Below are 22,751 nucleotides of genomic sequence, written 5' to 3'. Positions count from 1 at the left end.
AATTCCCTCCAACGCATCATTATGCACTTTCCAACCCTTCAAATGTATCCTCAAAGGATAAGTGCACTTTAACAAAGTGCAGATATTCTTTCTGCCCCCTGGGTTAAACTAGTCCACCCTACCTCTCTTTAGATGCATACATGTCTTAAATTGTGGCCTATGGTGTTTGCTTACATCCTGCTGTCAAATGTTCTGTCCGCTAGCCCCAACTGTACAGTAATTCCCCATATTTCTATAGGATCATCTCCTGAGTGTCAATATCCTTGGGTCCCTAAAAAGACTAGTTTAGTCTTGGAGAGGGGGGAGCAAAAAGCATAAGTGCACAAGCGTGTAGGTAGGTGCAGTCTGCTTTCTCCACCCTAGGCGGTGCTCGACCTGAGTTGTGCCACTGCCTGGAGATGAAGTCCAGGGGAAACACAGTTTCTATATAGTTTTCTGGGACAATTGGAGCAGCATTCTGGTTGGCTACGCTGCCGCTATGTGACCCTTGGCGGCCATCTTGGGTCAGCAAGGTCTATATAAGTCCCTACCTCCAGCATTTTGCGAGTGGCTATTGTAGGGAGAGAGACTTCTCTTGTTAGGGAGTGTAACTAATGGTAGGGAAAGTTTCCAGACAAGAAGGGAAAGGCTAGGGTCTCGCTATCCTGTAAAGGAGCCACCCCTCTTTGGAACTGGACCGAAAAGGCTGCACTTCACCCTCTGAACAGATGCTGTGGGGCATCTCTCCACATGTTTGACTACATTGAAATGTGAGTTATTTCCCTAAGTGGCGATATCCAGCAAGGGTGCTTGTAACGTTGGCCTTTTGCTCAATAAAAGTTTAAAGTTTTACTGCAACCACACTGCACCTCCCCACAAGCATATCATATACACCAACTTTGGATATTGTTACATGCACTTTAGTCACTGAACTAATACAGCTTACTCCTGTACTTCGGCAAGCCATGTGCTGTCACCCCAAATATAGCTTCACAGGACTGAGATTGAGCTCTGCAGTCACTTTTGCAGTAGTTGTTTTTTATTCTGGGTCACAATCCTGCGCAATGTTCTCTCTTCTCTTTCAGTCAGTTGACCATGTCGGCCATGCCTATGCTTGTCAGATGCCATTTCCCTGGAAACTGTATATGCCGTCATAACCTTTGATACTGTACCTCATGACATGGCAAATAAATTGGCAGCGTCTGTCACAGAGGCACCAGCTAAGCGGTACCAACAATTTGCCCTTTTTGAATCTCCGTAAGCTGTGACATGACTCCGTATTATTAGCAGCGCACTCAGTGAATGACGAAAGTGAGGATTCCCACCTGTTAGCTAGGTGTCTCATCACACAGCGTAAGCAAAAGATGGTTACATCATTTCCGCTTTCAACGAGAAATGTCATAACTTTCACACTTGCAAATTTTGTAATGTTTCCGGTTTTTAGTCTAACCCCTCTAGTTTACAAATTATTTTTGGCAACAGAGGTGCTTTCAGGCTTACTTGTTAGGGTGTGCTCATCCTAGGGTGTACATACTCTGCCTGTGCACAATCAACCCCCAAAGTACAGTTTGTTTGGCTAGTGCAGGGGTAGGCAAACTGCGGCTCTCCAGCTGTTGCAGGACTATAAGTTCCATCATGCCTCTGCAAGTCATAGCTGTAACTGTCAGTTTTGTAATCTTTGCAATGCCTCATGGGAAATGTAGTTCCACAACAGCTGGAGAGCCGCAGGTTGCCTACCCCTGGGCTAGTGTAATCACGTTGAACCATGGTCAGGCATAATTCAGTATACCATGCTCTGGCAGCTTGAAAACAGTGTTGGGTCCAATTTGTTTGCCGGTATGCAGTAAGATCACTAACTATGCCCAAACACAGAATTGATGACTGAGCAATCATGAATGTAGCATTACCCCCTTTAGGAGTCGCTGAGTTTTGGGACCCCCAATAGTTCTGCACAGCCAGGCAACAAGCATTTTCTTCACACTTGCACACTGAAGTCAGTAAACAGTCCTTGAGCTTGTTTTTTAATTTAATTTTATTTTATTAAAGGGGCTAATAACTTGGATGGGGTTGACGGGTATATTGGATACCCAAGGAAACTACAAACATGAGGACAAATTCCTTAGCAACTACAAACAAGTCCATAGACAAAAGTCTATCTTTTGAAGAGCTCTCCAGCCCTTCTGGTGTACCACCTCAGACCCCAGATGAATCCTCCTCTTCAACCAGCTGACTTAGGGAATCCCTGAGCAAGGGGACCCAGAAGCTGACACTTTAATAAAGCAGTCCTAGCTGAGGAGCTAGTTGGGTTGGCCATCTGACTGTTCTCTCCCCTATTTGGCTCAGGGGGTGTGGGGTTACTCATTCAGTCCTCTCCTGTGAGCTTGATGGGTTGGTGGCTGCCTTCAGGCCTTACACTGGGCTGGCTCCTTCCCTGCTCCACATGCTGTTCTCTCTCGGAGCACAGTGAAACTACAGAGATCCTTCAGCCTGTAAGTAGACCCCTCTCTGGGCCCCCTCCCAGGCTCCACACTCCAGCCTCTCACTCCATCTTCCATCCGACACTGACCACTTCCTGATTAGGCTCTCTCATGCTTAAGGGCTGCTCTGACCCCATGCCAAGCCTTCTGCTTGTGGATTGGTCAAAGTCCCTTCAGTATGCAAATCAGCCCCTCCTCACCCCCACCCACTACCTTCTAGAAACTTTTCAAGCTTCCAGAGCAGGGGGAGGTATCAAGGAACTGATCTGTAGAGCCCTCAGCTCAGACCTAAGTTAACCTGGCTGACTCATCCCAGGCTGCTACTCAGCCTCCATATAAAAATTATCTAGCTCCCCTTGGCTAACTAGAGGGGTGCTACATAAAGAACAGAAACAGAGATCAATGTAGTTTTGCTGGTGATGATTAGGCCAGGCACAATGTGAGCACAGACCAGCTGGGGAGTGGGGGGAGGCAGACATATTCTGGCATGGCACAAGGCCACCGTGCCTATTATTATGAGTACACTCTTAGTTGAGCTCTTGTCCTCTCTTGTCTTCTCCATCACATGATGCTACAGCCCTGGACCAATGTTTCCTATGACTCGTGCAAGGGGATATAGTCTGCTTCACAAGAAATAGAGACCCTAAATGTATGTAAATAAAAGTGTGTGCTGATTGCTGCGGTTGTCCGTGTTCTCATGTATATATTAGTTACCTTTTGGCATGACTACAGGTTTGCTTTAAACCAGTCTATTGAGTTATTGTGTAATTAATTATGTCCTGCTTACTTTATGTATTGTTTTGTTCAGTACTGGAGGAAGAAGAGGCATGTCATAAGGGTCCATACATTTTAAAATACTTCCTGTCTTAATGTGACCTCCCAGTCTGTGTGCTTATATAGTGCATTCCTATTTCCTCTTCAAATATATAAGATTTTGGTTTGCTTCATTACTAATTTGTCCCGAATACCCTTGCTAAATATATGTACAGTATGATTGAATGATTTGTTCTATTTAGGTCAGCCATTCTCAACCAGAATGCCATGGAATCCTAGGGTTCCTCCAGAGCTTGCTAGGGGTTCTTTAAGCTGTTGCTGATTTTCCTCCCATCTGATGGTCCTTGCAAATGAATAGGACCGCCAGTGTCCTAACAACCAATGACGTCACATCCATACCCAGCCCCCAGTATTACAAAAGGAAGTGGGACTTCCTCCATCCAGACCATCTGCCTGCTCCACTTCTGAGCTCCTGCCCTCTGCTTGCCTGGCGCTAAAAGGTACAGGGGCACTCTACTGGGGGCACCTGATGTAAGGGGGCAATCTGATGGGGATACCCGATATAAAGGGGCAACCTGATGGGTACACCTGATGTGTATATAGCACTTTAATGGGACACCTAATGTAAGGGGCACACTGAATGAGACACCTGATGCATAAGGGCACTCTGATGGGGACACCTGATATAAAGGGGCACTCTGATGGGGATACCTGATGTACAGGGGCACTCTGATGGGGACACCAGATGTAAAAGGGCACTCTGAGTCACCTGATGTAATGGGGCACTCTGATGGGGAAATCTGATGTAGGATGGCGCTCTGATTTATTTATTTCAGGTACTTATATAGCACCGTCAATTTACACAGCGCTTTACATATATATTGTACATTCACATCCGTCCCTAACCTTCAAGGGGCGTACAATCTAAGGTCCATAACTCACATTCATACATACACATATTAGGGCAAATTTAGACAGGATCCAATTAACATATCAGCATGTTGGAGTGTGGGAGGAAACCGGAATACCCGGAGGAAACCCACGCCGTCACAGGGAGAACATGCAAGACAGGTGGTGCCATGGTTGGGATTTGAACCGACAACCCTAGTACTGCCAGGCAGAGGTGCTAACCATTTAGCCACTGTGCTGATGGGGACATATGACGTTAGGGGGCACTCTGATGGGGACATCTGATGTAAGGAGGCACCCTGATGGGGACACCTGATGTACAGGGGCACTCTGATGGGGACACAAGATGTAAAGGGGCACTCTGAGTCACCTGATGTAATGGGGCACTCTGATGGGGACATCTGATGTAAGGTGGTGCTCTGATGGGGATATCTGATGTAAGGTGGTGCTCTGATGGGGACATCTGATGTTAGGGGGCACTCTGATGGGGACATCTGATGTACAGGGGCACTCTGATGGGGACACCAGATGTAAAGGGGCACTCTGATGGGAACATCTGATGTAAGGTGGCGCTCTGATGGGACATCTGATGTTAGGGGGCACTCTCATGGGAACATCTGATGTAAGGGGGCACTCTGATGGGGACATCTGATGTAAGGGGGTACTCTGATGGAGACATCTGATGTAAGGAAGAACTCTGATAGGGATAATGATGTAAGGGTGCACTCTGATAGGGATACCTGATCTATGGGGGCACTCTGATGGTGTCACCTAATGTAAGGGGGCATTCTGATGGGGACACCTGATGCACAGGGGAAATCTCATGGGGACAGCTGATGAAAGGGTGCACTCTGATGGGTACATCTGAAGGGGGGCACTTTGACAGAGACTCCTAATGTAAGGGCAAACTCTGATGGGAGTATTGATGTAAGGAGGCACTCTGATGGAGGTACTAATTTAAGGGGGCACTGTAAAGGGGACATCTAATACAAGGAGACACTGAGATAGGACCACCTGATGGACAGGGTCACCTGATGTAAGGAGACACACTGACATTTGATATATTACTGAAGTTCTATGAAAACTGTACATTACTTATTTTTTATGGCCAACATTAAATAGCTACATTTATACTAGGATCTGGGTCATAGCACAAACATGAGATTCTTCTGCTGGAAGAACATTTTACTGACCAGACCTTGAATTTTTATTCAGTACCCCTGCACTATTGAGTACAAGAGAAGCGATCGCTCAGCTTTTGTCTTTTTGCTGGTGTGGGACATCAGCAGTATCACATTGATGCTGCAGTATGGCAGTGAGTATATGCATTTTGTCTTTTTCTTCTCTGTTAATATAGCCATACACTGTAAGAGTTTGAGAAAAATCCATGAATTTCTTCTTCCATTCAAAACAGTGTAGATGGAGAAATCTGCACTGCCGACCTTTGTGTTCTGATAGCCGGCACATACAGCTGCCATAATACCCAACCAGTGGTTGTATCCTATTGGATTCAACATCTGTTTGTCCTCCAGTTTTTTACCCGACTCTTGATTTCCAGACAGAAGGATGTAGGGCGTTAGGGTGCCGACAAGGCCACTCATGGTCCTTAGTTAAGCGGGTTCATTAGGAATCAGACATTTTCTCCATGTATCTGACCGCATTGCTTGCAGAATAGGCTTCTGCTCCAATTCATCTTCTCGGCAGCACTTGAACAATGACATTACTGCATCCATCCCTTCCAATAGCTTTTACAGATGTTCTACAAAGACTGAAGTACTTGTATAAATATATACAAACCGACCTTCTGTATACACGCCATCATAGCAGAACCACGTACCAACTGACAGACACACGTATCATCAAACACACACAGAACAAATAAATAAACGGAATGATACAGAAAATGCTCATCAACTGCTCAATACTCATGTGTACAAAATAACCCAAACACATAAATTACACGGAGAAAATGTATATTTAGTACCAAAGTATAATGACATACAGATAGGCATGGTAGAACACCCAACCATCTCCAACCAAACACACATACATACACATACATATACAAATACAACAGACAAGTCATTGAATTTACACACAGCACATGCCGCAAGACAAAGAGATTCAGATCCTCTGTGCAATATCTCAGTTAATGATGACCCAGAACTTACACAGAGGAGTTCAGTAAAGCACTCCTGACAGTTTTCTGGTGCTATGGCCCTTTAAAATGGTCTGAGATTTAAACTGTTACTAAATCCACAACAGTAAAATCAGTCTGTATATGCAGTAAATCATGCTTGATATACTCACTGTGGAACTAACCTAGTTAATCCTCTGCATTGTGTGAAAATGTTGTTTGATCCTGTCTTCTGTGATCCTCCCCTTCTTCCAGTGTCTCCTGATAAGACATATTGGGGTTTATTTACTAAAGCTGGAGAGTCCAAAATCAGACTCCCTTCTGCATAGAAACCAATCAGCTTCTAACCTCAGCTTGTTCAATGAAGCTTTGGCAATGAAACCTGGAAGCTGATTGGTTTCTATGCAGAAGTGAGTCTGATTTTGCACTCTCCAGCTTTAGTAAATAAACCCCATTGTGTGGAGTCACTCTGCACATGCTCCGTTTGGTGTGTATTGTTAGAGAGGGTTTTTTTTTTTTCTTGGGGAATGCATGTGATCAGCACAGGACCAATCAGCACTGTTCAGACAGAGGTCAGGGGTTCTGCATCCTCCTAGAGCACAAAGAAAACTCTCCTACAAGCTTTAACCAGTGCTCTGCTGAACACTGATAGAAGTCATTATAGATAGATTGTAAACTCCCAGGATCAGGCCCTCCTATCCCTCTTGTATTGAACTGTATTGTTGCTGTATTGTCTCCCGTTATATTGTAGCGCTGAGCAAACTGTTGGGGCCATAAATCCTGTATAATAATAATAATATCAGCACTGCAGTATGACTTGGCGATGTGGCGAGTCCCATAAGTGCAGTACAAGCTGGTGTGGTGGCGAGCACAAGTATTGTCCCGCAACCACCAAGAATTCGCACACAGGCCTGTAGAGCCCCTAGTATCCTTCTGGATGTGCTTGCAAATCCCGATTGACAGCCCACAAATTCTGCAGCACCCGTACTTCCCCCATTCACCGCCCTGCCCGGAATTCAGGTGGAAATATCAAATTTAACTCCTCCCCTTGATTTTTTGAGCTGTTTTTCACGGAATATCTATTGCTTATATATATATATTGCTTTGATCCACAATGCGTTGATTGTGGATCAAAGCAATTATATGCACAACAATTTATCGCTGCCAGACCAAATTCAAACCTTGCCAGACCATTCGCATGGAAACTCATTACAGTTTTCGAATTTACATTTTTTTTGGGCCTAACCCTCAACATAGGCATTATTAAAAGAAATGAATTGCGGTTGTATTGGTCCGCAGACCCGATTCATCATATGCTGTGTTCTCTGCTGCCATGGCCAGGCATAGATATGAGAGTATAATGTGTTTTATGCATTTCAACAACAATACACTCTGTCATCCTCGGGGTGACCCTGAAATTGATCGGCTCCACAAAATTCAGCCCCTTGCAAATCACCTTAACCTAAAATTTGCAGATGTCTATACTCCCCAGCAAAACATCTGCGTTGATGAGTCCCTGATTAATTTTTCTGGCCGCCTTGCATTCAAACAATTTCTCCCCAGCAAGCGTGCCAGATGTGGGGTCAAGATGTAGAAGACCTGTGAGAGGACAACAGGCTATACTTATAAGTTTCGGATTTATGTGGGAAAAGATAGTCACGTGGATACCCCCGGATGCCCAAACTACATGGGGAGCAGTGGCAAGATAGTTTGGGACTTGGTGTCATCCTTTTTTCATATGGGGTACCACTTATACGTGGACAATTTTTATTCAAGCGTGCCACTATTTAAACATATGTTCAATCTTGGAACTGGCACTTGTGGCAAAGTGTGACCTAATGTGTGCCCACCAATAGAAGTGGGTGGATGCAGGGCGGTATATTCTAATGGTGGGCATACCACACACTTTTTCTGGCAGAGATTTCTTCACTTTTTTTCATTCATTCCACTGGCTGCATACAAAGAAAAAAAAAGAACATAGCATATATAACCAACAAGGACCAGCGATGTACTGGTACATCACTGGACTTTGAATGGTTATACCAGGATGATGCCTACAGCTGCAGGCATCATTCTGGTATTGTTTTTTTCAGCCTGCGATCTGCTTTCATGTAAAAGCAATCCTAGTGGCTAGTTAACGGCAGGATTGCTTTTACAAGCAGCGGGAGATGATGTCCCCCCTCCCCCACTGCCTTCCACTACCTTCTTGGGCAGTCTCGTGCCATCGGGGGAACCTGAGAATGCAGCTGGTGTTTCTGCCACCTGACCATAGAGCTGATTGGAGACCAGAGTGGTGCCAATCATCTCTATAGTCTAAGAATTTGGACGCTACGAGCATTTCATCACTTCAGTTTCGCAGGATATAAACAGCGCCATTTGTAAATTGGGAAAGCATCTGATCACACCGATTTTGGTTTGATTAGATAATGTAAGGGCAGAGGAGGTATCCAGAGTCTGATAGACCCCAGATTCTCAAAAAAGAATATATGACAATGCCCATTGAAGTTTTAGGGTATATTTGCATTCCCTGCAAAAGCATTAAAAGTGATCAAAAAAAAAAAATGAAAAGGTACAGTGTAAAAATAATAAAAATAAAAATAACTTAAAAAAAAATTTAAAAAAAAAACTCGCCCCTCCCATGCCTGCACACCTGTGTGCACAAGCGTTGACACTGTGCCAGTGTGTAAACAGCGGTTGCACCATGCATGTGGTGCATTGCCATGAACGTCAGATCAAGGGCAGTGATTCTAGCACTAGACCTCCTCTGTAAATCTAAAATGGTAGCTTTTAAAGGCTTTTAAAGCGTTGCCTATGGATATTAAAAATGTATGCAGTTTGTTGCCATTGCACGGGGCATGCACAGTTTTAAAGCATATCATGTTTGGTATATATTTACTTGGCATACCATTATCTTTTATATTTTACCAAATAATTGGCCAATATATTGTGTTTTTGTGCATTAAAAGTAAAAAAAGTGTATTTTTTTAAAAAAAACTGCATTTGAAAAATTGCTACGCGAGTACTTTGTGCCATAAAAAGGTGTAGTACCCACCATTTTATTCACTAGGGTGTCTGCTTTAAAAAAATATATAATGTTTGGGGGGTTTCAATTAATTTCCTAGCAAAAAATACTGATTTCTTTCATGTGAACAAAAAGTGTCGGAAAAGGCTTGGTCTTCAGGTGGTTAGAAGAGTGAGTGATGTGTGGCATAAACGTCTAATGCTGGGCATAAAACACCCCCACCCCCCAAAATGACCCCTTTTTGGAAAGTAGGCACCCCAAACTATTTGCTGAGAGGCATGTTGAACCAATAGAAGAAATTATTTTTTTACCACAAATTTTTGGAAAATTAAAATATATATATATTTTTTTTACACAAAATTGTCACTTAAATGATTTACTACTCACACATGCCATGGGTATATGTGGAATTGCTCCCCAAAATACATGCTGCTACTTCTCCCGAGTATGGGGGTACCACATGTGAAAGGTGTTTTGGCAGTCTAGTCAAGTACAGGACCCCAAAATCCAATAAGCACCTTCAGGCTTTTAAAGAGCTTTATTTCCTCATTACACTTCCAAACTACTTATCACAGTTTCAGAGGCCCTGAAATGCCAGTATAGCACCTAACCCCCCAAAATGACCCCTTTTTTAGCTAAAAGTATATATATATATGGCGCCCCTGCATTTCTGTCAGATGATGCACCACTTCGCCCAGAAAATTGTTGCAATAACAAATGTTTAGGCATTCTCATGTTTATTTCTTTTGTTTGTATTGGTATGACACAAAAAAGTGGAGAAAAAAAGACATATCTGACACATTCCATCCAAAACTCCAACAATGAACTGGACAAAACTATTGGCACCTTCTTAAAATTGTAAGAAATAATTGCATTCCAAGTTTGTGATGCTCCTGTAATTTGTAATTAAACTCACCTGTATCAATTAACAGGTGCTGACAATATTGAAATTAAACCGGCAATCAGATAAAATAGTTACAAATTGACTCAACCTTTCTGTTGTGTGTCTCTGTGTGCCACATGGAGCATGGAGAAGAGAAAGAGCAGCAAAGAATTGTGTAAGGATTTGAGAACAAAATTTGTGGAAAAGCATGGACAATCTCAAGGTTACAAGACCATCTCCAGAGTTCCTGTAGCCAGTGTGCACAACATTGTCAAGATGTTTACAGCCCATGGACATGGGTGAAGAGAAAGAGAAATCTTGATCAAGGATTGCAATAAAGGATTGTTCGAATAGTGGATAAAGAACCTCAATCAACTTCCAGACAAATTGAAGCTGACCTTCAGGCACAGGGTACAACTGTGTCAGCTCACACTATACAATACGATCTGAATGAAAAGGGATGCTTGGGTAGGAGACGTGGGAGGACCCCACTGCTAACACAGAAACATAAAAAGCAAGATTGGAGTTGGCCAAAACGTGACTGAGAACACCAAAATCCTTTTGGGATAATGTGCTGTGAACATATGAAACAAAATTACATTCCACTGTTTTAAGAAAAACAAATGAGCCCTTTAAAGAAAAGAATACTGTCTCTACAGTCAAACATGATGGAGGTTCATTGGTGTTTTGGGGTTGCTTTGCTGCTTTTGGCACTGGATGTCTTGACTATGTGCATGGCATTATGAAATCTGAAGACTACCACAGAATTCTGGGGTGCAATGTAGGGCCCAGTGTCAGAAAGTTGGGTCTCCGTCAGAGGTCATGGGTCTATGAGGGACAATGACCCAAACCACATGTCAAAAAACACCCAGAAATGGTTTCAGACAAGCGCTGGAGAGCACTGCACTGGCCAGCAATGAGTCCATATCTAATTCCCATAGCGCACCTGTGGAAAAATCTCAAAACAGCAGTTGAAAAAAGGAACCCTTCCAATCTGAGAGACCTAGAGCAGTTGGCAAAGGAAGAATGCTCCAAAATTTCAGTAAAGATGTGTAAGAAACTCATTGATGGTTAGAGGAAGCAATTTATTTCAGTTATTTTTTTCAAGCGGTGTGCTACCAAATATTACATTGAGGGTGCCAATACTTTTTTCCAGAGTGGAATGTGTCAGATTAGGCTTTTTGGCTTCTCTACTTTTTTGTGTCATACCAATACAATCAAAAGAAATATATAGCAAGTAGAGTCAATTTGTGTTAGAGGCCATCAATAGTTGGGGCCCTTTAACAGCTGATGTATAAGTAATGATGGTGCTTGAATTAGATTTGCAGGCAGTGATTAAGGGTTAGTAGAATCTCCTTACCTGAAGTGAAGGTAAAGGTGGCTGCTAGCAATGTCCATGTATGAGAAGTGACAAGTGTTAGCTAAGGGACTACATGTTCCATGGTCCTTGGCCTCAGGGTCAGGAAACGGTGGCCCCCTCTAGAGGCAGGAGAATGATGCAGTGATCTATCCATGAGCACAAGGGGGAAAATAAACAGTCTATTGCTTATCCAGCAGTGTCTCACTCTTCCCTTACTTAGTAGCCCCGCACCTAGCTACACTTACAGTATATAGGGTTTTAGAGATTGGTTTTACAGACCTTTTAGGCTTTTAATATGCTTTTTGATATTTTATTGATTTGTTTTTTAAGTACCAACCGCTGCGGTGAAAAGTGCTGCCCAGGTTGGACTGTAGCCCTGAAAACCAGGATGTGTACACGAGGTAAGAATTGTTTGAATCCTTGAATATTGTCTCAGTGGGATCCTAAGAGTATTGATTTTTATTGGCTTTTCCCTTATTGAAACTTACAAATTTTCATCTGTTACAGCTGTGTGCACCCCAAAATGTAAAAATAGGGGTGTATGTAAGAAACCACAGAAGTGCGTCTGTAAAATGGGCTTTGAAGGGTCTCATTGTGAGAGGCGAAATTCTGCATTATTTGCAAGATCATCACCAGTGGAAAAAGTCACCAGCTTTACCCCAACATCTCTGAAAATGATAGCTGAATCCCAGGATGTAAAGGACAGTTCAGGAGAGCCGAGTTCTGCAGAACCCCCTATATTTCAATCACAGTTTCAGTTTTCCACAACAATAATGCCGACTACAACTACCAAGATGGCGTTGTCTGCAGTGGCCTCAGACCTGAAGTCAAGTACGAGCCAGATATTTAACCACCCACCTAAGAATGGCACAATGCTGAGCTGGCAGCCACTCACGTAAGTCACGTCTATGTCATTGCACAGAGGTACATGTGTTAGAAAGTGACCATGCCATGTGATTAATTGGCAGGAGATAGGCTGTTCATACACTGCATGACCCTGGCAAAGGATGCCACCAATTGAAAATCACTTGTAATGATCTTGTGGTGTATGGAATTCTGTACAAATGATCTTTGTTAAAAAAAATGCAGCTAACATAGGAAAGCATTATAATGATTCATGCCATGAATATGCATGGAAAGTAGTTCAGTGGTTAACACCTGTGCCTTGCTGGCAGGGGTCCTGGTTTTTATTTCCACCAGGAACACTATCTGAATGGAGTCTGTGGGGTTCATGAGAAAGTTCATGTTCACTATAGAGCATAAGATCAAGTTGTGTACACTATGATCACACAATCATGTGCAAGTAAAAATCCTATGTTATTATGTTTCTATGTGCTTGATTTGGTAATCAAAGTGAACACGACTTCACCTTGCTAAGTGAATATTTTCTACAACAGTCATTCTCAATCAGGGTTCCTTCAGATTGCTAGGGGTTCCCCTGAGCTGTGGCTGATTGACCTCTTCCATGAGATGGTTCCTCTATAGTTCTGGGGCCAACACTGCTTTGAAGGGACACCAATGATCTTTTTAGGTGTCTGTGTGGCTGGCAATCTGACCGCCACTGTAAGAAGGACATTCCTTCCACTGACCACCAATGTAAGGGGCATTCTTCCCAAACACCACCAATGTAAGGAGCATTCCTCCCACTGACCAACAATTTAAGGGCATTCTTCCCACTGACCACCAATGTAAGGAGTATTCTTCCCAATTACCACCAATGTAAGGAGCATTCCTCCCACTGACCAACAATTTAGGGCATTCTTCGCACTGATAACCACAATGAAAGGAGCATTCCTCCTACTGACCACCATTGTAAGGAGCATTCCTCACAGTGCCCAAAATCAAGGGCATTATTCCCACTGACTAAAAATGTATGGCGCATTCTTCCCACTGAGCAACAGTGAAAGGGTCATTCTTCCCACTGACCACCAGTGTAAGGGGCATTCTTCCCACTGACCACAAGTGTAAGGGGCATTATTCCCACTGACCACCAATGTAAGGATAATTCTTCCCACTGACCACCAATGACTTGGTTTTAGCTTTGGTTCTCTGAGTCTTAAAAATTATTTTAAGGGTTTCTCTTGGGGGAATAAAGGTTGAGAAAGACTGTTCTACAACTTTAGTAAATCACTCTCTGTGCTTGTGTAGGTTTCCTCTTACTGTACAAGGGACACACCAAAAGTCTAATAGCACACTCCATCCAATCCAAATCCAATGTTTTGATAACGGGTGGAGTATAATGGCAGAATTAAACACTAACTGCTAATATTTTCTGGGGATTCCAGTAGCATGATTTAAGATTTATGTAAAAACACAGCATCAGCACAATGCAAAACATACCAAATTTTAATCATTGAATGGAAACTTAGTATGCAGTATTTCTCATTATTTCTGAAATATGTATGCAAGAAAAACCTGCATGAGAAAAGGAAAAAAATATATATACAGTATATTATTTTTCTTTAGTGAATCACACCCAAAATAGTAAGAGCTGAATTATTATAAAGTACCTTAAATTAGGAAGGGGCTTTACTGTATGTCAGAGCAAAAAAAATAAAAAAAATGACTCTACTCTGCAATACACGTACATTTCTCTATGATCTATCTTTTTAACAACCCTGCAAGCACAGAAAAGTATCTGTTGATCAGCCAGAAATGTACACAGCTTTTAATTTTCTATTGTATGCTGACAAGATACAGCACTTTTGTGGACTAAATGGTGTCAGCCCTGCCCAATTGTCTTTTGCTAAACTACTGAATCCCTCCCACTGTCCTCATCTCCTCAACACAAAGTTCTGTGGTCCAAGATGAGAACTCAGAAGGCTGATTAGGCTTCCTGAGATAATACAAAAGGTGTGCACAGGACACAGGACAGCTCAAAATTTTTGACAACAGATATTTGTTTGCATTGATAAACAGATATATATAGGGTGCGGCGCTCAAGCAATAATCAATGTATCAAAAGGTATAGATGAGAATTAAATAAAATACATAAAGTGACTTGTGACAAGGTGCCAACATATAAAGTGACTTTAGTGATATCATGTATTCCGTCACTGCAAAAGTGACTCATGGTGAACAATAATAATGCAATGAATAGTCCAAATATGAGTATGAGAGATCAGGATATCTCCAGCAATCGGTGCTCCGTTAAAAACAAATATTGAGGTGACCGGTATATATGATAAGGCTGTGCACTCACCAGATGCACAGTTAATCTGCGCATGTAGAGACAATGCTCATGTAGGAAGATGGGGAGCGCGCGCAGCAGTGGTGGTGATCCTCGCTGAGAGAGCAGGCTCTTTGAGAGTCATCAACAACCCACAGAGCCTTATTGAGGAGGACGTGAGGCCACTTTACCAGCTGAGGAGAGCAGTTAGGGGAACACCTGACCAGACCAGATTGATAACTGGAGCCTGCAGCGTGCCCTACATGAGCATTGTCTCTACATGCGCAGATTAACTGTGCATCTGGTGAGTGCACAGCTATCATATATACCGGTCACCTCAATATTTGGTTTGAACTGAACACCGATTGCTGGAGATATCCTGATCTCTCATACTCATATTTGGACTATTCATTCCATTATTATTGTTCACCGTGAGTCATTTTGCAGTGACGGAATACATGATATCACTAAAGTCACTTTATATGTTGGCACCTTGTCACAAGTCACTTTATGTATTTTATTTAATTCTCATCTATACCTTTTGATACATTGATTATTGCTTGAGCGCCGCACCCTATATATATTTATGTTCTGAAAGGATTTTGGTATCCTTTGGTGCATTGGCTGCTCTTCTGATTTATAGCGCTCGCTTTTAACTTGTCATTGATAAACAGATATTTGCCAGACCCAATGGAGGTGAATGAGAGTAGTTTATCGTCAGGGTTTGCCTATATTTAAACTCTATATGATCAATCAGGGCTTTTTTTCTCAGAAAATAGGTGCAGGTACTCCCCCCTTTCTGAGTCACCCCTTGTCTCCTCTCCTACTCACCTCTGAGCACCATGCCTTGGTTTCACCCAACCTACCTCCCAGTACCGCCCCTTTTAGAGAATACAGAACCAAGTATAATTTTGTGGTGTTAGGTAATTTGTATTGAATTTGTTAATGATAACAAGAAAAGCAGTAACAAATAGATCCCCTGCAGCCAGCAACAACACACCCTACAAAAAAAAAACAAAACCCCGCAACAATAGACCCCCGCTAGCAACAATAGACACTCCAGCAGTCCACAATAGACCACTTCCTCAACAGGAGATCCCTCCCAGCAACATAAGACCTCTCCACAACAATAGATCCCAACCAGCAACAATAGATCCCCCCAACAACAATAGACGCTCCACAACTATAAATTCCCCATGGTGACAACTGATCCCCCAGCAGCCATCAACAATAGATGGACCCTCCAGCACCCCTTTCCATTACATATTCAGTGATGGAGATACTGTAACTGCGTTCCCCAGAAATGAAACCCTGTGATCAATAGGTTAACTATCCTATTTTTGCTTTCAAAATTATGTAAAATAAAAATGGTCATACCAAGACTGTGAGACCCCCCCGCACCCCCATAATGGTGAGCAGAGCTATCAGTGTATATATGGATGTCTCCATGCTGAAGAGCAAGGATCTACAAAAAGCTGGTGGATAATTCAGCCTTAAGCCATCATCCATAATTATAATATTTCTAGGAGTAACCCATTACTTGTCTGCTGCCGAAACTGACGTTATAGTACATCTGTTGAGGACTGTGTTAGGGACATAGGCTTCTCCTCGGCAGGGACTGGTGTGAATGTTTTAGTGTACTCTGTAAAAGACAACATGGTGAGATTCCATGAATACGGGAAGGAACCATACGTCGCAAGACGTTGGTGTTAGATATGTTCTGAGTCCTCTTCAAGGACAGGCACATTTTACAAGCTAATCTCTGCAGCCTCCACACCCGGCAATCTCATCTCAAGGCAGTGTTGTCTCTGATGCATGAAAGAATTATTCTAGGGAGACCTATGAGATTTTCCTATTTCTGGCTGCCCTAAGGGTATAAAAAGTCCCTGAGCATATGAGCCTCCGCTTCAGTGCTCTCTAACACAGTTCCTATCTGTCACACACAGGCACATTGATGATACCAATGAGTGTGAAGTGGAGAATGACTGGATCCTTATCAGGATTGTTTGTAAATGTGTTCATGAGAGGACAACTATTAACTCCTGTGGGGTCATTTTCCAGCCTTGACCACTCATCCAGAACAGCTATTAGCTTTGCTGTATACTGGTAATCCTAAATCATGTCTGTCTGATTTTCAAAACACTGCTCTGTTTAATGGGTGACCACCTTCCAAAATAATTTCACTGTAATACAAAAGGACTATCAGCAGAATGGAGGTAAAATCAATGATATACTGGCAGCATTTCAGATCTAGCAGAAAACATTGCTCCTCTTCATTGAGTCTGCCTGTCATGTTCTGTATTGACTTACACAAGTTGTGGTTTACATCCTCCCACCAACACGCACACCTTAGAGCATCCTTCCGCAACCTTTTTTAACATGGAACCCTTGAAAAGACTTTCCTGGCTCAGGGAATGATTACTATATCTACAACTCATCATAAATTATTGTCGGAGGAATGGTTTTTACATTGGTGGTCAATGGAAAAAATACTCCTACTTTGGTGGTCATTAGGAAGAATGTCCATTACCTTGGTGGTCATTGGGAAGAATGCTACTTAAATTGGTCGTTACTGGGAAGAATGGTTCTTACATTGATGGTCAAAGGAAACATGCTCTTACTTTGGTGGTCATTAGGAAGAATGCTCCTTGCATTGGTAGTCAGTGCAGAGGAAAGAATACTCCTTATGAGGGTGGCCAGTGGGATGAATACTCCTTACGTTGGTGATAATTGGGAAGAATGCTCTTTACATTAGTAGCCATTGGGAAAAATGCTCTTTACATTGGTGGACAGTGCAGTGCAAGGCATACTCCTTATGTTGGTGGTCAATGAGGAGAATACTCCTTATGATGGTAGTCAGTGGGAAGAATGCTCCTTATATTGGTGGTCATTTGGAAGAATGCTCTTTACATTGGTAGTCATTGGGAAGAATGCTTTTTAAAGTGGGGGGTCATTGTGAAAAATGCTCTTTACATTGGTGGACAGTGCAGTGCAAAGAATACTCCTTATGTTGGTGGTCAATGAGGAGAATACTCCTTATGATGGTAGTCAGTGGGAACAATGCTCCTTAGATTGGTGGTCATTTGGAAGAATGCTCTTTACATTAGTAGCCATTGGGAAAAATGCTCTTTACATTGGTAGTCATTGGGAAGAGTGCTCTTTACATTGGTAGTCATTGGGAAGAATGCCCTTTAAAGTGGGGGGTCATTGGGAAGAATGCCCTTGAAATTGGGGGGAGGGGTCATTGGGAAGAATGTCCTTTAAATTGGGGTTCATTGGGTAAAATGCTTTTTACATTGGTTGTCATTGAGAAGAATACTTCTTATATTGGTGGTCAGTGCAGTGGAAAAAATTCTCCTTACGTTGGTGGTCAGCAGGATGAATGCTCCTTACATTGGTGGCCAAAGGGAAGAATGTTCCTTACATTGGTGGTCATTAGAAAGAATGTCCATTTTATTGGTGGTAAGTGGGAAGAGTGTTCCTTACATTGGTGGCCATTGGGAAAAATCCCACCCTTACAGATAGCTATAAAGATAATTGATATCCATGGTTACTCATATGAGAGGCAGAAATTACTCATTACTCAAGGAACCCCTAGCAGCCTTTGAGGGAACCTGAGGGCCCCATGTAATCATGCTTGAGAAAAGCTGCCTTAGTGTAACCAACAGTGTAAAATACTTTTAGCTCAATTCATTCATTCCTATAGGAAACCTATAGATGAGCACAGAGTCATTAAAGAGAAATTTTTCATTTTTTTCCTTTTCTGTATCCACCTAAAAACATACTCAACCACCCAGAGAATCAGCTGTGTTACAGGAAGGCAGAGGAGGAAAATTAAAGTACTTTGATTGCGTGAAGGTCTACTTTAAGGGGCCCCTGTGCAAGACAAAGTTTTGGGCCCACATGAAAAGTAAAACTCATTGTGCATCAATTGACAACAGGTTATAAGCCTTGTCCAGGTCTACGTGATAGCGGGAGAGGTCCCAGCACCCATCTGACCAACATCCTGTATAAATGGGCCCCTAAGTCCCAGAAGGCCCTTGTTTAGCTGCAAAGTCTGCACAAATCCTATGTCTGTCCCTGAGCATGAGCCCATATATAGGAATGGATTGGACAGGTGGCATGCCAGGGCAATTTATACACAAATCTGTGTGGCACCATGCAAGGCAGCACAGTGAAGGTCTCTAGAGCGGGACTGAAGGTTCTTATTCTACATTGGTAGCTACAGGGGGTTGGAAGTAGGGGAATCAGTAGGTCTGTAAAGAAAAACCTCTCTAAAAGTGAAAAGTGTTACTACTTCTGTAACTAATAGATACATTGTTAAACAACAAGATTATTAAAGTGACACTAATGATGTTATTATTCTCCAAAAACAATCCACATACATCCACTAATTAATGGCACTTTAATATATTTTATCTGAAATTGTTTCTTACTGTGTTTTTCTACCTCCTTGTAACGTTTTCTGTCTGTGAACTCCTTAACTCCTCTTTTTCCCCCGCTCAGTTCTGTTTGTTTAGAACAGCAATGGGCAAACTACGGCCCGCGGGCCGTATACGGCCGGCGGACCTTTTAATCCGGCCCGCGGAGCTAGGCTCCCGCTAGGCTCCTCTCACAGTCCGCCCTGAAGACCGGTGTAGCATGAAAATCTGTCTCCTATGAGGATCTGTCCCCCTCGACGTATCTGCGCATGTGCCGGAGATCGCCGATCGGCTGCTAATGCCTGAAACTGGCACATGCGCAGATACGTCGAGGGGGGCAGATCCTCATAGGAGACAGATTTTCATGCTACACCAGAACGGCGCGGGAACACGGCGAGAGGAACGCGCGGAGCAAAGGTAAGTGAATTGACACAGGGGGGACTTGGGGACTTAATATGGGAGATGAATTAATATGGGGGATGAATTAATATGGGGAATGAATTACTATATGGGGGATGAATTACTATGGGGCATGAATTACTATGGGGGATGAATTACTATATGGGGGATGAATTACTATATGGGGGATGAATTACTATATGGGGGATGAATTACTATGGGGGATGAATCACTATATGGGGGATGAATCACTATATGGGGGATGGATCACTATATGGGGGATGGATCACTATATGGGGGATGGATCACTATATGGGGGATGAATTACTATGGGGGATGAATTACTATGGGGGATGAATTACTATATGGGGGATGAATTACTATGGGGGATGAATTACTATATGGGGGATGAATTACTATGGGGGATGAATTACTATATGGGGGATGAATTACTATATGGGGGATGAATTACTATGGGGGATGAATTACTATATGGGGGATTTATTACTATGCTTACTATGGGGGAATATTACTATACTTACTATGGATGACACATACACATCATTCATCTACTCTTGGTCCGGCCCCCGGGTCCAATATATGAACCCATTGCGGCCCTCAAGTCAAAAAGTTTGCCCACCCCTGGTTTAGAACAAGCAGTGCATGTTAGTTGCTGTCATGTCACTAATCTATGAGCACTACACTTCCCATAGTCCATAGTCTATCTCAAGAGTGAGTAACAGAGGGGCCATGGAGAACGAACGTAGACACCCTCTAACAGATTTTGGAGATTTGGAGGAGGCTGGGAGAAATAGAAGGAACTTTTTTGAGTTGTGAATACATACTTGAATGAATTTTAAACTGTTCATGTGTGCAATGGGCCATCTTTGCCCGCATGGGATGCCCAGGTGTTCTGTCTATCTGCATGCAGGCAACCCCATTCACAGCTCCTGGTCCCAGTCTGATACCTGTGTGGGTGCTTGCCCACTGAACACTGGTGAATCTCATGCTGGCAAAGATGGCCCTTTGCATGGGTGTATGAATAGGTAAATCCCTGTAAATTAGGTCTTAAACCTGAGTACTACTTTTGTTAGGATGGAAGGTTTGATTTGCAGAGCCAGTGGTATTGCATTTGCCATAACTGACCAGCAGAGGGCAAGATTGTACAAGTCTTTAGTGGTTACTCTCTGAAAACTAACAGTCGAATACAGTACTTTATGAATGTATACGACTTGTTTGCTTTATCCCTGCTAACACCAACCTGCCACTAAAACTACATATGTTATTAAAAGCAAATTCTAAATCTGTCCTAAAAGTTGCAGCATTTTGAGAAAAAAAAACCCTTTCACTTTTCTCTTGTCCTATTTGTTTTCCCAACCCTATCCTATCCGTAATCTCCAAAATTGTTTGGATGTTAAGAGTCTTGCCATGCTGCATGCTACCCTCAAGGAGCTTACATTCTACATTCCCTATCTGACATGATGGACATTGTCTGTGATCGGCCTTGATTTCCGGGATGCAGCCAAGGACAAGGTTGGGAAGTGTTTGAGAATCAGTGACTGGAGATTTGGCAACTATCCATTCATTTACAGTATACACATACTAAGGACAACTTGAACAGGAGTCAATTAACCTACCGTTGAAACAGAAACAAAACCTCCTGCACTCTAGGACTCAAAACAAAGGTGGAAAAGTAGAAGGATTCTTCGAAACAAATCCACAATTGCATGGAAGGTAGTGCAGCAGTCAGGGGGGACTGACCATTTGAAAACTCAGGCACTGCCCGAGGGCCAGGGTCAGTAGGGGGCCCCATGAGATGCCCCCTGGTACCTTTTTCATAGGCTTTTTTGAGTTTGGGCAAGGACACATGGGCCCCATGATCCCCTATTGCCCGGGGGCTCCATGAGTTGTCAGTCCGCCGCTGGCAGCACTAAAACAAGGCTGGGGAAGCCCGACCAAAACTGAGAAGTGAAACAAAAAAGAGCGCACCAACCTTGCACATTACCTCAGTAAACTGAATTTATTAAATAAAAAATATATATACTCACAAACAAGGAAGTATAACAAGCATAAACAAATCCTAAAAGGAAATTGAAGTGTAGAGCCAGTGTGAGTCACATCATGAGGGTAGACTCTCAAAGTGAGGCTGACACGTTTCGAAGGGGAACCCTTCTTCATCAGAGCTCATTGAAGAAGGGTCCCCCTTCGAAATGCGTCAGCCTCACTTTGAGAATCTACCTCACGATGTGACTCACACTGGCTCTACACTTCAATTTCCTTTGAGGATCTGTTTATGCTTCTTTGTTTGTGAGTATATATAATTTTGATTTTTTATTTAATAAATTCATAGTTTACTGAGGTAATGCGCAAGGTTGGTGCGCTCTTTTTTGCTTCACTTCTCAGTTTTGGTCGGGCTTCTCCAGCCTTGTTTTAGTGCTGCACTACCTTCCATGCAATTGTGGAATTGTTTCAAGGAATCCTTCCACTTCTCAATTAACCTACCAGCATGCCTGGTGTGTGGGAGAAATCCAGTACAAGCACAGGCAGAAGATGCAAACTCCATGCAAAGCATCTCAGTGCTGCCAGGCAGAAGTGCTAACCAGTAAGCCACTGTGCTGTCAAAGATAACTAGACAAGGAAAATTAAACTGTAAATGGTGCAATGTGGGATGGCTAAAGTGACACATGTGTCACTACTGGTAGCATGAGGCGATACCTGGACCCTACAGAGGTTGTACAGGCAGTCCAACTCCTCCAGGATGGTACATCAATACGTGCCATTGCCAAAAGGTTTGTCTCCCAGGAAAGTCTCAAGAGCATGGAGGAGATTTCATGAGACAAGCAGTTACTCTAGAAGAGCTGGATAGGGCTGTAGATGGTCCATAACTCATCAGCAGGACCAGTATCTGCTCCTTTGTGCAAGGAGGAACAGGATGAGCACTACCAGAGCCCTACAAAATGACCTCCAGCAGGCCACTAGTGTGAATGTCTCTGACCAAACAATCAGAAACAGATTTCATGAGGGTGGCCTGAGGGCCCGATGTCCTCTAGTGGGCCCTGTGCTCACTGCTCGGCACCATAGAGCTCGATTGGCATTTTGCCATTGAACACCAGAATTGGCATGTCCGCCACTGGCACCCTGTGCTTTTCTCAGATGAGAGCAGGTTCACCCTGAGCACATGTGACAGACATGAAAGGGTCTGGAGAAGCCATGGAGAACGT

The 22,751-nt window shown here is 43.1% G+C and overlaps 1 protein-coding gene across 1 annotated transcript in view; it reads left to right on the top strand.

The window, feature by feature from the left end:
• LTBP4 (latent transforming growth factor beta binding protein 4) overlaps nucleotides 1-22,751 on the top strand; it is a 248,222-nt gene that overhangs the window by 28,357 nt on the left and 197,114 nt on the right. Inside the window, exons 2-3 of the mRNA XM_089659117.1 lie at nucleotides 11,872-11,942; nucleotides 12,049-12,436. Coding sequence (XP_089515243.1) covers nucleotides 11,872-11,942; nucleotides 12,049-12,436 — 459 coding nt within the window. The remainder of the gene's footprint in view (nucleotides 1-11,871; nucleotides 11,943-12,048; nucleotides 12,437-22,751) is intronic.

Source organism: Staurois parvus, unplaced genomic scaffold, assembly GCF_062004578.1.
Source record: "Staurois parvus isolate SC_StPar_1 unplaced genomic scaffold, SC_StPar_1.0 ptg001133l, whole genome shotgun sequence".
Taxonomy (NCBI): domain Eukaryota; kingdom Metazoa; phylum Chordata; class Amphibia; order Anura; family Ranidae; genus Staurois; species Staurois parvus.
Note: the sequence above shows the minus strand (reverse complement) of the source record. Positions and strands in the feature narration are given on the sequence as shown.